Raw genomic sequence first — 16,678 nt, forward strand, 5'->3', positions numbered from 1 at the left:
TTTAAAAGTTTATAGGATCACTTAGTGAATCTGACACAAAAAACCTGGGTTTCAAGATATTTACCAAGAGCTGGCTGGCGGTTTTAGCTTCTCTTTCCTGTCTCTCTCTCACAAGTTCATGAAAGTTTTTAATCTGTCTTTCACTGAATGGTCCACGCTCAAAACCATCCAATTCAAGATGTGTTGCCAAAGACTGAATCAGTGAATCTCTGGTTCGGATATGCTCTTGATGTCGATCTGCCTGTAGTTGTAGACGACCTTTATTTTAAAAAAATAAGTTAAAAAAAAGTCGTGGTAAAAGTAAATTTATATGCAGTTGTAAAAAATAACTGTAATCTTTATAAGCTCTGCCCAGCTTGTTCTAATGGACACTGTGTAAAGCTGTCTGGTATACTAACATTGTATGATCCATCAGGCCTATCCAAACTCCCCAGTGTTATCTGCACTCATTCATGTGTATGCATTAAATTTCATATAATTTTTTTTAAGATTTAAATTTTCTGTTTAGGTGTTTGTATGTGTTCCTGTGTGAGTCTGTGCCAGAGAAACAAGAGCATTAGATCCTTGGAACTACAGTTATAGGTGACGGTAAGCTACTGGGAACCAAATGCAAGTTTTCTGGAGAGCACAAAGTGCTCCTAACTACTGAGCAATCTCTCCAACCTCAAGTTCTATATAATTTTACCCCATGTTATCTCATACAGCCAAACACAGTACAGATAGTAAACAGTTTCAACACTGTAAGAATCTTCTTGTTCTGTAACCATAAGCACACCCATCTTCTTCCTGTCCCTTCTTCTATCCATTCCCTCTAGCAACCATGAATTTGTTCACTAGGTCCTCAACTCTGACATTTCAGAATATTATTAAAATGGAAGCACACTATACAGCCCTGTCAGGAGCCTCTCAGCCTAAAGTGGGTTGAAATGGGATACAGAGTAGGACTCTGGGGTGGCTTTAAAGACTGATGGTCTCTGGACGTTCTAGCTTTCTAACTATACTTAAATGCTGATGATAACTTCTAAAAAGTCCTGAACACTTTCTTGCTCTTTCTGAGGGTTAAAAGTCTCTGGTTTAGGTGATTAACCTGTAGCCTAGCAGTGAGGGACGAAGTAATGTGGCCTTTGTTCTATCTCAGCAGGAACTGTGCAGCTCTAACTTCCAGCCTGATAGTTGGAAGTCAGAAGTAGCAAGAAGAAAAAGGGAAACTTTGAAAATTGAATTTAGTGTCTATTTCTAAGTTGTAAAAAGTTTCCTATTTTCTAGAAAAAGAGAGAAAACAGAATGAATGAAAAAGGGGGATAAGGGAAAATTCACCCTCTACTCTTGGCCCTCAGCATGTCTACAACTTTCAGAACACATGATCACATGGTAAAAAGTTCATCACAAGTTCACACATAAATTCTAATCATAAACTGAAACAGAAGTTTACAACAGAGAATGTATACACACATATCCACCAGGAGTGAGCATCTAACTAAGCATCATCACTTGTCACAGCCCACAGGTTCACTGAGAGTTAAAAAACATAACTAAGTTATTAGTGAGGTTTTGCATAGATAAACCCAGTCAGTATTTTGTCTTTCATCCTAGCACCTAAAATAAATTGTTAGTTCCCTTTCCGTTACCTTTGGTTAATGTCTTGTTTTTAATTTTTAAATATTTATATATTTGTATATGAGTGATCTGCCTTCACACACACCAGAAGAGGGCATCGGGTCCCATTACAGATGGTTGTGAGCCACCATGTGGTTGCTGGGAATTGAACTCAGGACCTCTGGAAGGGCAGCCAGTGCTCTTAACCTCTGAGCCATCTCTCCAGTCCCCTTGGTTAATGGTCTTGCAATCTCTTGGAATGTTCTCTGAGTAGTAGAATGTCTGCTTACTATCAGAAGCAATTAACTGTTGACACATGTGAGACTGGCAGAGTTCTCACTGCAGTTTTGACTATCAGAAAGGACCTAATAGCAGTCTCACTATAGAAGAGCTTAATAAATACTGCTATCATTTTAGGAATTCTTATAGGATCATCATTAAGAATTAAGAAGTTGGGCTGGAGAGATGGCTCAGTGGTTAAGAGCATTGACTGCTCTTCCAGAGGTCCTGAGTTCGAATCCCAGCAACCACATCATGGCTTATAACCATCTGTAATGAGATCTGATGCCCTCTTCTGGTGTCTGAAGACAGCTACAGTATATTTATATATAATAAATAAAATATATATAAAAATATATATACTTATATATAATAAATAAAAAAAAAGAATTAAGAAGTCATTTATTTGTCCATATAGCATCACTACAAGACAGTACATCTTCATAGATTTGCTCAAAAGGGTGGGCTAATACCTAGTGATAGTTACATGTGTAATAATAACAGAAAAAGCATAATAATAGCAGGAATATTTCCTAAAATGACTTTCTCCTGGGCCTTGCCTGAGTTCTGTCCTAGATTTTAATCTAAGGTGGTCACCTCAAGAAGAGCACCTGCTAGTTATAGCGTGTCCTATGATGGCTTCTGTCACAGCCCTTTGAGACTAGATGTTCTCAGTGTTAACTCTGTGGCAATTCTTCATTCGTGCAGAAAATCTATGTTCTAGAAGGGAAAAGGCCAAGTAAGGTCTGTATCTTACCCTGCTCCACAAGCAGCTCTGCTCTTTCCTGGTTGAGGAGCCGAGCTTCTTTACTGAGCTTCTCCAGTTCACGCTGACAGTCTACCAAGCGCCTTTCTTTCTCCCTTACAGTTCTCTGGTGATTGTGATACAAGTCATTTAGCTGCTCATCAGTCCCTTGAAAAACCTGTGTCAAACCAAAATAGACAGCTTTAATGTACTAATACGACAACCACCCTAACACAATGGAGATTCTGTTCAATAGCCATTTTGATAGAGGTATCACAAATGTCAAGATTCAGATCTACTTCTCCCCGAAAGTGTGGAGACGAAAGGGGTTAAACTCAGTCCATTAGGATAATCCCTGAATTTTCAAACAGAACAAAATTTATCACCACAAACCTTTTCCATCTTCTGTTCTAATTCACTGTTATCTTTTTCCATTTGCTTCTTTCTGCTATCCAAGGCTTTAATTTCATTGTCAAGTCTCATTATTTTAGAGAGGTTATGTTCAATCTCTTTCAGGCGATTCTGAAAGTAAAGGTATATTCTACATGAGCAGGATCCATTCTAGCTTACATCATTAGAAAGGGACATCATTTATGCACAGACCATTTAACAAGACACCACCATTTAGTGCTAATATAGCCTGTAAAGAGTCATTAGAAACACGGTAGAGCACTCAGGACACCATGAAGCACATACCTTGCTTTCACCAGCTTCTACACAAGTTTTCTGTTCAGAAGGCATTGACCTCTATGGTATGAAATGACACATTTTAACTATTTATGCTAAATTGATAAAAAGAGATTCTACACTTGATCTTGGAAGACCAAGAGATGATTTATTATTATACATGTGTATGTGTCTGTGTACACGCCCAAGGAGCTCAGACAGGTGGTAGATCTCCAGGAACTAGAGTCAAAGTAATTGTAAGCTGTCTGATAGGACTGTCGGAATTGAACTTGGATCTTCCACAGGAACAGTGAGCTGTCTTAACTGCTGAGCCTTTAATCCAGCTTGTGAAATGCCACATTTTTAAGAACAAAATTCTTAAATGGCTAGTTTACTTTTTTAATTACGATGATGATGGTGATGATGATGATGGTGATTGTGATGATGATGATGAAATGGTAAAGCTTGGTCCTAGGGCTCTAAACATGATAGGCAAGCTTTTAGCACTGAGCTACAGCTACAGCCCCAACGTCTTGTTGTTCTAGTTGACACAGAATCTCATGCAGTCCACACTGGCTTTAAACTCATTATGTAGCCAAAGACAACCTTGAATATTCAATATTTCTGCCTCCCCTCACCAAGTGCAGCAGGCATGCATGTGGTACACAGATATGCACACAGGCAAAATACCCACACACATAAAAATAAAGTAAATTATACTAGTAATGTCTCTCGTGTTTTATTCATTAATGGGTATATGTAATCACCATACAAACAGGAATGTCCTTTACTTTGTTTCCTCCTATATCCCCAGAAGTGTTTAATGTAGCTAAATGAAAGAGATTTGAGCAAGGTAATATTACAAATAACATCACTGAAGAACACCTACTGTGTTCCAGACAGTCCTAGGTGCTACTCTAAGTTCTCTCTGACTACAAGACCACAAGCTAAGCAGCACAGTCAGAAGACTTAACTGACTTGGGCAAAGCTGCATAGACCATGCTGGTGTGGTGGTACACAGAAGGGGAGCAAGAGAATTACAAACTGTTTATTGAGGGTGACAAAATGAAAGCTCATCTTAAAGACTCAAAGACCAAATAAGACTGGGAGGTAAGACTGGAATGCTGATCCTCCTTGAGCCTGCAAACTGAAGTATGGATGTGCAACACACAGGACATACTGGGTAAATGCTACTAAATGCATGCACTTCCTGAAGGCTTTCAACTGCTGGCCTACTCTAGGCTCTGAAGGAGGTAGGAAGAGGATCCCTTGATCCTAGACTAGGATTCTAAGGTCAGCCTGGGCAAATGGCTAGGTCCCGCCTCAGAGATACATATATAAAGCCCAGAAGGTAGGAACAAGAAACAACCAAAACCAAGTACGCAGGAAATGCTTTAAGAAAACCTGCTAATTTGTAAGCTGGTTAAAACAACAACACACGGTTTAGAAAACTATACTAATTTACATATATATGGATGAATTCCAAATTTTGTACAATGTCAAGAATGCCCTTAAAATTATAAAAATTCTCTACAAAGACCTGTCAATTTCAAAATTTCAAAAGAGAAAAACAACTGTAAAGTCAAGTCTAGCTACAGCAGTGCTCGACAGCTAGGACCTGTGCCAATCACTCACTCAAATCCAACCTCTCCGGGCAAGGTAAAGACCAACTGTCTAAGCACACACCTTTAGGCCCAGCACTGAGAATCAGAGCATAGAGCATAGCAGCCTGTAATGGCTAGCCTGGCCTATAGGACAGCCAGGGATACACAGAAAGAGCCTTTATTGAAAAGACAAAATAACTAATAAAAAAGACTGACCATCAAATGCAGACCTAAGACTTCAGTCAAACTTAGTATCTCATAATTTTAAAGAAATATACATGCTCTCAAAGTTCATATAAAAACAGGGTACTTTATAGGGATGGAGACATGGCTTAGTGGTTAAGAGTAGCTCCACTCACATAGTGACTTACAGTTTGTGACGCCAGGTCTAGGGAATCAGATGCCCTTTTCTGGCTTTCATAAGCACTGCATGTACATGGTGCAGTCAGACATGCAGGCAAAACAATGTTTTTAAAAATAAAATAAAAATAAATGTTTTTTTTTAAAGGTAATTAGGCTGGGAAATAGTGACACACGACACACTCTTAATCCCAGCACTCAGGAGGCAAAGGCATATGGGTCCCTGAGTTCCAGGCCAGTCCGGTCTACACAGGATAGCCAGCGCTACACTGAAAAACATTCTTGAAAAACCAAACAAACAAGTACTTTAGGGGTAAATGCTAGAACAGTGACAAAGGGGATTTCTTCTTTGTATGCTAGGTAACAGCTAGTGCACACCATGGTAAATGTAACTAGTAACTAATTACATTTGTGTACTTGTAAATTGTATACTTATGAATTGCTGAGAAAATAGATTTTAGGTACTCTTCCCACACAAAAGAGGTATAACAACGAAAATGTTAATTAGCTGGCTTTACTCATCCCTATAGCAAATACTTACATTAAATCATAGTACATATTATAAACATACAGTTTTAATTTGCCCATTAAAAAAGATTCAGTTACCTTCAACGGCTCAAGCTCATTCTCATAGGCTTTGACAATTTCCCGTGAAGATGCTAACTGGGCTTCCTTACTAGTGATCTGATCTCGGATCTCACAAGCTTTCTCCTTATTTTGCCTCAGATATTTCAATTCTGTTTGACATTCTTTTACTTTCTGACCTTGTGTCTGTCGTACCTGTCGAAGCGTATCTAGGGCTTTAATATACCTTTGAAGATATGGAAAAAAAGGTAAAATTTCTGGCTAAGTAAATTACAGTAGAATATTATGCAAACATTAATATTACATTTAGAGTTAATGACCTGGAAAAAGTTTATCACATCAGAACTAAGTGAAAAAAATTTACATATTTCCTCTCAGACAAATTTTCAGCCACAAGAAAACGGAAAGGAAATGTACCTAATGGTTGCCACCTGGTGGAGTAGTGCGTGCTGACCCTCTTTGCTTTTTATTTTTTTATAAAACAGCATCGAGTTGGCCACAGTGGTGGTCACCTAATGTTCCAGATGCTAGATGAACACAGAAGTTCGAGGGCAGCCTGGCCAATAAAACCAACAGAAACAGGGTTGGGGATTTAGCTCAGTGGTAGAGCTTGCCTAGGGAAGCCGCAAGGCCCTGGTTGGTCCCCAGCTCCAAAAAAAAAGAACAAAAAAAAGAACAAAAAAAAAAAAAAAACCAACAGAAACAACATGGCCCAGACTGGAGGAGTAACTAACTTGGTGAAGCCCAGGTTCTTGGCACAGGACCTGGCTCAAGCACAGCCTCCCAAAATAAAACAAGACTACACAACCTCGCAGCGTCAGCAGCACACTTACAAACCTTGTTGCTGAAAAAATCTCATCAAATTTCTGCTTCAGAGCCTTTCCTTCACTTAGAGGCCAATTTGAGTCTTCTTGGTGGCAGAAAATAACATTGTTTAGCACAGACTTGGAAACCCCAAGACAACTTATCATTTCTCGGTCGATTTCTGCACATTTGGAGCTGAGACTGACTTTTTCACCGTGCCTACAGAAAGTGAGAATCAAGGCTGTTAGTAAAAGGAGCCTGCAGAGGCACCAACTGTGTTGTTCAGTCTTCCAGTTCATCTATGTGAAGCTCACCTCAGACTCACTATGCAACCAGGAATGACCTTGAGCTTCTGACTGTCCTATCCTGACTCCTAAGTGCTAGGATTTCAAGGGTCTGCCACCCCCAGTCTATGAAGTGCTCAGGATCTCACTGACCACTGTACATTAGGCAAGCACTCTACCAATTGAGTCGCATACTCAGCCCACGCCAGTCTGTACAAAACAAAACTGCCCTTTCCATGGCTCATTAAAATCGCCTCCTCATGCTAAGAAAACTTAGTGCTAGGAAGGCAGTGAATAGTGAAGTGTTTGCCACCTAGCACCCATGGAAGAAGGCTCATTTGTAATCTCGGTGCTGAAGAAGCAGAGACAGGAGAACTCCTGGGACTCACAAGCCATCAGACTCACTGAATTGGCAAGCTCCGGGTCAATAAATGACAATGTCCCAAAACACAAGGTGAATGGCTCCTGAAGAACCATACCCAAAGCAAAGCTGAACTCTGGCTTCTTCAAACACATGCAACAGGGAGGACAAAAGCCAACCCTTCTGTGGTCAAAAAGGTCACTGATGAGAAGGTTATGTAAAACAGGTAGTTCAAGAAAGAAAGCAAGAATGAAAACTAATATAGTAGTATGTTTTCTGGTCCATGTGGTCTAATGTATATATGGGCACACATTTGTGTGGGGGCCAGAAGACAATGCAAGGTGTCTTTCTCAATTCCCACCTTTCTTCTTAGACATGGTCTCTCTACTAAATCTGGAGTTCATTGATTCAGCTGACTGAGAATCCCAAGATTTTCCTGTCTGTTTCCCCAGAGCTGGAATTACAGCCACACATGACCTCATCTGACCTTTACATAGGTGCTGAGAATCAAACTTGGGTCCTTACACTTGTTTGCAAGCATCTTCCTAGTCTCCACATTTAGACTTCTAAATGATTAATTTAAACCAGCTAGAGTGCAGGAACTTGGCTGCCAGCAGACGGTATCAGATCCTCTGCAGCTGAAGTAAGGGGATTTTAAGAAGCAGGTGATCCTGATGCAGATGCTGAGAACCTAATTTAGGTCCTCTGAGAATGCAAGCACTGTGAACCAGAGCCGTCTCCCTAGCCCCAATAACAATTATCTACACGTGATCTCAGACAAAAGGCTGAGAAGTGATGAACCCCACTATGTGTTTCTGATCCTTCACCTTTCCCGTCTATACTGACAATCAGTACAATTATGTATAACTGTTGCAAACTAGTATATTTAAAAGTCCAAGTAGGTGAGCCGCTGGGTGGCTCACACTTAGATCCTAGCTTTGAGGAGGTTGATGCAGGTGGACTGTTTTGAGTAGGAGGCCAGCCTGGGCTGTCACAAAGTTTGCTAGATGTAGTGGTGCATACCTATAAGGTTTTCTTGGGAGGTGGAAACAGGAAGATCAGGAAGTCATCCTTGGCTACACAGGAAGTTTGGGACCAATCTAGACTACATGAGATCCTTATCTCAAAAAACAAAACAGGGGTTGGGGATTTAGCTCAGTGGTAGAGTGCTTGCCTTGCAAGTGCATGCCTTTAATCCCTGCACTTGAGAGGCAGAGGCAGGTGGATCTCTGGGTTTGAGACCAGTCTAGTCTACAGAGTGAGTTCCAGGACAACCAGGGCTAGACAGAGAAACCATGCCCCAAAACAAATAGATAAACAAACAAAACATACAAACAAGGAAAGGAAGGAAAGATGAAAGAAGGAAGGCAGGAAGGAAGGAAGGAAGGAACAAACACACACCAAGTCTGAGGTCAAATGTGAAGATATAAACCTGTAACCCCAGGACTGAAGAGGTTGAGGCAGGGGCATTCATATGAGTTTGAGGCCAGCCTGGGCTACACAGTGAGTTCCAAGCCAGGCTGAGCTAAAAAGTATGAGCTCTTGTCTCAAAAAGGAAAACAAAGTTCTACTGAAAGAAAGTTAATACACTCCCCTAAAATAAAGTGACAGTTACAGAAAGGCTTTCAGGCCCTGAGACCAGTGTGAGCACCTCTCCAAGTCCAAAGTGAGTACCTACTTTATTCTAGTAATGACTCCTTCCAGGGTTTTAAATTCGGTTTTTTTACTTTTCTGACTGCAAAGCATAGACCTCTGCACAAGTACCATCTCTCCATTGACATCACGAAACTGCAGGCGAATTTGGGCACGCACATCTGTTTCTTGAGCAACCTTTGATGGGAAACAGAAAAACACTATTGTAAGCAGCATCAGCCTGTTTTTATCAGAAAGAGCACTGACAACCTTGCTTATCCAAAATTGAGGGGGATGCCACTAAAAGTTCTCATTCAAAATGAGCCACTTTTATATGAATTTCAAAATATGGGAAGTATACAGCCTAACTGATTTTTTTTTCAAAATCATGCAGTTTTTTGCAGCCCCCTCTGTTCGGTGTTCACTGCCCTCTGGCCAGTCATTGTCACTGGCCTGTACATTGTCGTATTCCTACTCTTATAAGCACTAATAACAATGTCTAACAAAAGCCCTCCCTTATCAAGAAAAACTCCTAGCTATTATCCTCTTACAGAAAAAAGAATCATAAAATAACAACTGATTTCCTGATCACTGAAGCTGGTTTTGTCAAGGGCAGTGAATGGCTTCATATACCCAAACACCCTATCACTTAACATAGTGAAGCTGGCGGCATGCTCCTCTTCCTGATGTATAAACACATTAGCTCAGTACTCTAGCTTCGGGCCTAGAAGCCCCATCCACTTCCTATTTGATCTGGAGGCTTTAAATAGTAATTGCACTAAACTATATGCCTATCAGAAATTCCTAATTTTCTTTTTGTTTTTTTTAATAACTTGTTCAAGGAGAAACCCTGAAGCCACACTCATGCTTCTGCTTCTCTCTACATCATCATGCAGAACATCGGCTCATCCACTGGCTCTGCCCTCAGGTCAAATCCCAAATCTAAGTATCACTGATTCTACTACTTTAACAAAGCCACCAATACATCTTACCAGTCTGTCACAGGCCTCTCAGTCTCTGCCACCTACCTTTGTCACTTACAGTCTTCTGTCAGCAAGCCTGACTCCTTAAAGCATAACTCGGATGGTGTGTTTTCTCTGCTCAAAATCTTCTGTCTCTTTGGATTAACAACTGGTGGAGGATACGGGTCAGCAGGAAGGCACTAGCATTTGAGGCCCCACCAAACCTAGTGTCTTCAAACTTTGACTGGGCTTTCTAGTTCTCCCTTTACTACTTTGCTCCTCTGAGTTCTTGATACACTCAGCGTGTTTTCATTTCATGGACTCTGCACCCTACTGACGCTGAATGGAAATCGTCCCAGACTTCAAGCAATTAGCTTCCTCTTGAATAAATACAGGGGAGGTGGGGGTGTTGTTTGCTATGCAAAAGAAAAAAAATTGTGTTTGTTTTTGAGACTGGGTCTCTCTATGTAATTCTGGCTGGTCTGGAGAACACTTCAAGAGTGCAGGCAAAAACAAACAAACAAACCAAAAAAAAAAAAAAAAAACAACAAAAACCTTAGGGGATCACTGAGTGCTCAAGTTACAGTTGGTGGTGGCATCAAAGCAGTGGTGCTAATGGAACGGACAGGACAAATGTTGGATCCATTTTAAGGGGTAGCAAAGGCTGGCTTATGAATTGAAATGCGGTAAGATAAAGAAATCAATTAAGGCCAATCCACAGGTTTTGGCATAAAAAAATATGTGGCTGATCATATCTCTAGCTTACTAAACTCGGACGTGAGTGTGGGGAGCTACTCCTAACTTATGCTCAACCCGATGGAGGCAATTCCTCATTCCCTCATTCCCAGGTATGTCTAGGGTTGTGTCATCTTGTCAAAAACATGACCAGTTGGCTTTGTTCGTTTGAGACAGGATCTCATGTAGCCTCGTCTGGCCTTGATCTCCTGAGCCTCGGGCCTCTATTCCTAGACTGCTGGATTACCGGCATGTGGCAGCATCCCAAGCTTACATAAACGTTTAAAGTCACATTTAATGATGCTACTTAAATGACGTACAGGTAACCAGGATAAATAAACTAGGGCTGGAGGCAGAAGCAAGTTAATCTCTGTAAAATTCAGGGTCAGCTTGGTTCACACAGCTAGTCTCAGGTCAGCCAGGGCTATACAGTGAGACTTTTCGTATTAAAGCAAATAACAAAACCCTGCAGGACATAAACTCAATTAAATATTAACAGAAAGTAAAAACGGCAAGTGTGTATATGTATTAACAGATGCACAGCACACCACCTATTTAATTTGTATAATAAATAAAATTCTGATACACTAAAATATAAATATGTAAGTGTAATTATAGATACACAAAGACATGGTCTTACAAGCGCAAAAAGAATTTAACAATAAGGGCAGGGAGGTGGGGAGAGAGGGTGGTTGTGGAGGGGGAACACCCTCATAGAAGAAAGGGGCAGGGGGATGGAATGGGGACTTACGGGTGGGAAACCAGGAAAGGGGATAACATTTGAAATATAAATAAAGAAATATCCAGTAAAAAAAAAGAATTTAACAATGAACACCTTACTGGGATTTAGTAGCACTAAATAAATTCACATTCTTGTATATAAAAATGCAACAAGAAAAACCCATAAGGCAAACTTAATGTGCTGTATACACACCTGTAGTAAAAACACTGAATTCCAAGCAGTGCTTCCCAAAGGTTTTCATCATGGTAGACTATAGTGAAAAGCTAAAAGCAATCTAACGCAAATAATACTGCAACTATTAATGATATTTATATAGCATCACAGATTCCAACTAAAAAGACTTCAGCTAAATTAAAAAAAAAAGTCTATAAGACTGAAACATCCCACACACCAAGAATAAGAATTCATTATAGTGGGTTTTGCTTCTTTTTTTTCCTCAAAACTTCCCTTTTATTATTAGTGCGTGTCTGTGTGTGTGCATGTTTGTGCATGAGCACATGGTCAGAGAACAACCTGTGGAGTCCATTCTCCCCTTCTGCCTTCCCAGTGCATTTCCCTGAGTTTGCCAGCCCTATAACGTTTTAATAACCTCACGTTGCTGTATGGCATTGCTTAGTGGGAAAACCCCTGACTACGATCTCTGCTGGGTAAAACAGCCCATTAAAAAATAAAAATAACGGGGTTGGGGATTTGGCTCAGTGGTAGAGTGCTTCGGTCCCCAGCCCCGGAAAAAAAAATAAAAAAAAAAAAAATAAAAATAACAACAGTAGTTATCACTGGGTGTTTCCACTGTAGATAAGCTTCTTTGCACACTTTCCACTCTTAGGTCCTCTACGATAAGCAACTAGTACTTTTAGAATTATAAAAATGTAATTTTTAAGATACAAAGCTTCACAGACACCATTACCTTGGGATCATGAACAAATGTATTTCCTTTGGTTCCAGGAGGGAAATCTCCAGTACAAATATACTTTAGACATTCAATGATGGTCTAAAGAAATACAAAGTTGTGTTAGTTATGAGAACCACAGTAGCTTATGACAAATATCAATTCGCAGCCAGGTGTGGAGGTGCATGCCTACCATTTTAGCCACTTAGAAGGGTGGTCAAGAAAATCAGAAGTTCCAGGTCAAGCCTAAGCTACGTGGGATGCTGTGTCCAAAATAAAGAACAAAAATATGCATACATGCAGCTAATATATATATATAAGCACTTCATTATGTCTTCCTTCCAGGAGACTAAGGCTAAGGATGTACCTGGTACAATGTCAAGTAACATTTCCACATAAATGGTCCACCTCCTGGTATTCAATACCCAACTTGGTATTTCTGGCTACCTTGCAACTCATTATGTAGACCAAACTGGCTGGCCTCAAACTCACAGAAATGGGTGTGCCTCTGCCAATCTAGGATTAAAGGAGTGTGTCACCACGCACAGCCCAAGTTTTCGGAAGTAACAAAATTTTCCAGTGTAAGGGTTACTCCATCAACTTCATGTTCACAATAAGGCATTTTTTTCATTCGTTCTGTTTTACCACTAGATATGTTTTGCAACTCTAGGTTACCTATTTCTCATTAAAACCCTTTTTAGGGGGAGGTGATGGGGAATCCAGTTGGGAACAGGTGAGGAGTGACTGTTAGGCTTCGGGACAAGGGGGCGGGGCTGGGAAGCAGGGGCGCAGGCGGCTTTCCCCGGGAAGTGGATGAAGTGGATGACTAGGGCGGAGCGCAAGCGTGGGCTTCCGACATTCCGAGAGATTGGGTCAGGCCAGCTGAAGTCCCCGAGGCCCACGCACCACACAAGGCGACACCCTAAACATCTTTTGGGGCCCTCGCCTCAGGACTTACCGTCTTCCCCGCCCCATTGGGTCCAACCAAAATTGTGAGGGGGCTGAAGAAAGAGATAATTTGCTTATCTTTATCCTCTATCCCAAAACTTCGCACGCCCAGAATGCTCATCTTTTCGATCCGGGACATGTTTGCACCACGCTTCTTATCTCACTGCCAGGGACCAGTTTAACCTCGAAGCGGAAGCTGGGCAAGCCGGGAAGGAACGCCACGAAAGGACCCGAAAGTTCCGAACCGGAGCTGCGAGTGGGAGCTCCGGCGGCGAGAACACTTCCGGTACCGCGGGCTTCTGTTTCCCGGGAGGGCACAGGCCGGTTCAGGACCGCACACCCAAAAGAAACGAAGCCAGCCAGCAACCGCAAGCTCGCAGATTCCCGCCTCAGTTGACCTGGGGGTCACGTGGGGGCGGGCGCGTACTTGTCCACGCCTCTCGCACGCCCGAGGCATGCCGGGAAGTGGGAGTCCTAAGGTACGGAGCAGGTCGACCAGCTGCTGTTCTTTAAAGTTGGGCGGGGCAAGCATCACTGTTTGCTTTGGTGTTTTGAGACCGGTTCTAGCTCTGTAGCTCCAACTTGCAGTTCTCCTGCCTCACTCTTCCGAATGTCGCTATTACAGAGCCTCCTAGCCCGTCTGAAAAGCATAACTTTAAGTAGCGAAGACCAGACTTTTCTATCCACATTTGGATCCCTGGACTGCAAGAATGGGTGGGCTGGGGTGCATTCAGAAACCCAGTAAATGGTTTGTTAATGACAACTGCTGTACTGACAATACTGTTTATTTGCGTTTTTCACTGTCACTTTCTAGTGGCCAGTAGTTTCTCTTGATCACATGACTGTGATGATGCCATTACAACAGACTGCACTCTAGTATATATTTTTGCTTTAGAATAGGTCAGTGTTTATTTCTACTAAGCTGTAAACATTACTAGTTAAGGCTTACATAAGCTTGTATTGAGATCCTTGCAGAGCCAATGGCTTTGTGGAGAGGTGGCTCAGCAGTTAAGAGCACTTGCTCTTGCAGAGAGAGGACCAGGGTTCTGTTCCCAGCACCCACATGGTGGCTCCAAATCTGTAACTCCAGTTCCAGGGCATCTGACACCCTCTTCTGACCTTCCTGAGTACCAGACATAGACATGCTGCACATACAAGCAGGCCAAACACACTTAAAGTGTATATGGGGGGGGTAAGTTTTGCCACTGAACTATTAGTAATATACACATGCCTCCACCCTCAGCAGTATTTAAAAGTGCAAAAGGAGTTTAAGACCAAAAGTTTGGGGACTGTTACTGTAGACCCAAAACCAGATGCTTTCCAAGACAAAAAGTCCACTCCTGTCAACATGGTCACAAGGTAGGAATCAGGTAGGAAGGGTTGGCATTGGAAGCTCAAGCCTGTAATTCCAGCACTTCGGTGAGTGACTGAGATAGGAGGACCGCTTTTCACCGTAGGCATGGACTAAGAGTGAGACTCTGTCTCATAAAAAAAATAAAAGCCTGGCCTGGAGTGCCCAACCCTGATTCATAGTTTTATAGCACAACTCCTGGACCTTAGGCTCAGAAGAGGGGATGAGAAGATTGTGAGAACCAGAGGTCCAGAAAATCTGTGCAATCGTCTCAATACACATAACACCTTAGCGATATGGCTGCCTAAACAAGACTTGAAGGACATCAGCAGACATGCTGACACAGAAGAGGAAACCAATAGAGAACTACAGTGGAAATAGCTGCCGAGAAGATTGGAGATGGTCTTTCCTGGGGAGGAGTTGGTTATCCAGTACAAAGTGGTACAAGTTGGTTGTGCGTTCGTGCAACAACAAAGAGGCCATGAATTTGAGAGACAGCAAGAGGAGGCAGAACATGAGCGGGGCTGGAGGAAGGAAAGGGAAGGGGGAAATAACATAATTTATTTTAATTCTGTTGGCATCATTTTGCAACAGGGTCTCACCATGGAATTCTGGCTGCTTGGAACTCATTATGTAGACCAAGCTGGCTTCAAACTGAGAGAAAGCCCCCTGCCTCTGACTCCCAAATGCTGGGATTAAAGGTGATGCCACCACACTTGGCTTTGGGCTTTAATGTTTTTTAAGGAAAAGAAGAAGCCAGACAGAACTAGTGAAATGGGCCTGTAATCCCAGTTCTAGGGAAACTGAGGCAGGGGGATCATTGCAAGTTCCAAGCCAGCCATAGCTACAAGGAGACCTTATCTCAAAAAACAAAAAGGGGAAGGAAATTTGAGGGACTCAGGGAATTCTGAATGTAAACTTTTGAAATTAGGACACAAGAATGTTTATTAAGTAATATTTATATGATGATAATATTTTTAATTTAAGAAGAATTTCGAGAGTCATGAGTATTAGTAGCATGCTGTTTAAAAAATATTTTATTAATCTTATATATATGTGTGTGTTTATGTGCACATACATGTAGGGAACTAAGGAGTATGTCAGGTCCTTGTTGTGGGTGCTAGAAACTGATTTCTGGATCACTCTGGTACTCTGGGAAAATAGCATATGAACCTCACGTAAACATGCACAAAAACACGTTTTGAAAAAAAAACATTTTGGGGTTAGAGAGATGGCTCAGTGGTTAAGAGCACTGGCTGCTCTTCCCGAGGTCCTGAGTTCAAATCTCAGCAACCACATGGTGGCTCACAACCATCTGTAATGGGACCTGGTGATGCCCTCTTCTGGTGTGTCTGAAGACAGCTACAGTGTACTTATATATAATAAATAAATCTTTAAAAAAAGAAAAAGAAAAAACCATTTCAGAAATAAATAGTTAACTGAAAAAAGTAATGGGCATATCGTGGTAGCTATGTCCCATTACAAACAATTCTACCTGTAATAGTTACAAGTTTTCCAGTCGAAAATGACAACAACAAAAAAAATAGAAGCTAAAAAAAAAATTATGGCTCAAAGTTCCAATCAGCCAAGTCCCCAATTCTTGGTAAAGTGCTTCTGGAAAACATTTGGTTTTACTTGAACCAAAATGTGATGAAAAACCAAGCTGCCATGAGATGCTATCTGGGGTCCACAGGAACCTAAGCATCTTTTTCGTGCCTGCTGATTGGCTGTCTCTATTGACTGGTAACTGAGCTATCTCACGTCTGGTCTGCACTCTGTCCTCTTTGTCATTTACATTGAGTATCCTTTGAAAACAGATGGCAAATGACTTTAATACAGTTTTATACTGTGTGTCTTTTTAATAGGTGAGTTAACTTGTCTGAGATTAGGTCTCCTGGCTTCTGGTCAGTTTGGACTTTCCCTGTCTCATATCGTGCCTTGTGGTTCCTTTAGTCTTAAAGTTTTTCTAGATTGGTAGAACATTTTTATTCTTTTCTTTTAGTACCTGAGTTAGAAACCTTTTCCTATTATTTTAGAAATTCTACTTAAAATGTTTACATAGCTATTTTGACGTTCAAAGCTAATCATTTTAGGACTTTTGTGAACGTCACAAAAACTATGATGAACGATTCCTA

At 41.3% G+C, this 16,678-nt stretch overlaps 1 protein-coding gene across 1 annotated transcript in view; it reads right to left on the reverse strand.

The window, feature by feature from the left end:
- Rad50 (RAD50 double strand break repair protein) overlaps positions 1-13,619 on the reverse strand; it is a 52,437-nt gene extending 38,818 nt beyond the window's left edge. Inside the window, exons 1-8 of the mRNA XM_032912300.1 lie at positions 13,203-13,619; positions 12,263-12,346; positions 8,963-9,114; positions 6,673-6,858; positions 5,857-6,061; positions 3,014-3,142; positions 2,633-2,798; positions 65-258 (exon numbers count right to left, since the gene is read on the reverse strand). Coding sequence (XP_032768191.1) covers positions 65-258; positions 2,633-2,798; positions 3,014-3,142; positions 5,857-6,061; positions 6,673-6,858; positions 8,963-9,114; positions 12,263-12,346; positions 13,203-13,331 — 1,245 coding nt within the window. The 5' untranslated portion in view covers positions 13,332-13,619. The remainder of the gene's footprint in view (positions 1-64; positions 259-2,632; positions 2,799-3,013; positions 3,143-5,856; positions 6,062-6,672; positions 6,859-8,962; positions 9,115-12,262; positions 12,347-13,202) is intronic.
- Between the last annotated feature and the right edge of the window lie 3,059 nt (positions 13,620-16,678).

The sequence above is a fragment of the Rattus rattus genome, chromosome 9 (genome assembly GCF_011064425.1).
Source record: "Rattus rattus isolate New Zealand chromosome 9, Rrattus_CSIRO_v1, whole genome shotgun sequence".
Classification (NCBI taxonomy): domain Eukaryota; kingdom Metazoa; phylum Chordata; class Mammalia; order Rodentia; family Muridae; genus Rattus; species Rattus rattus.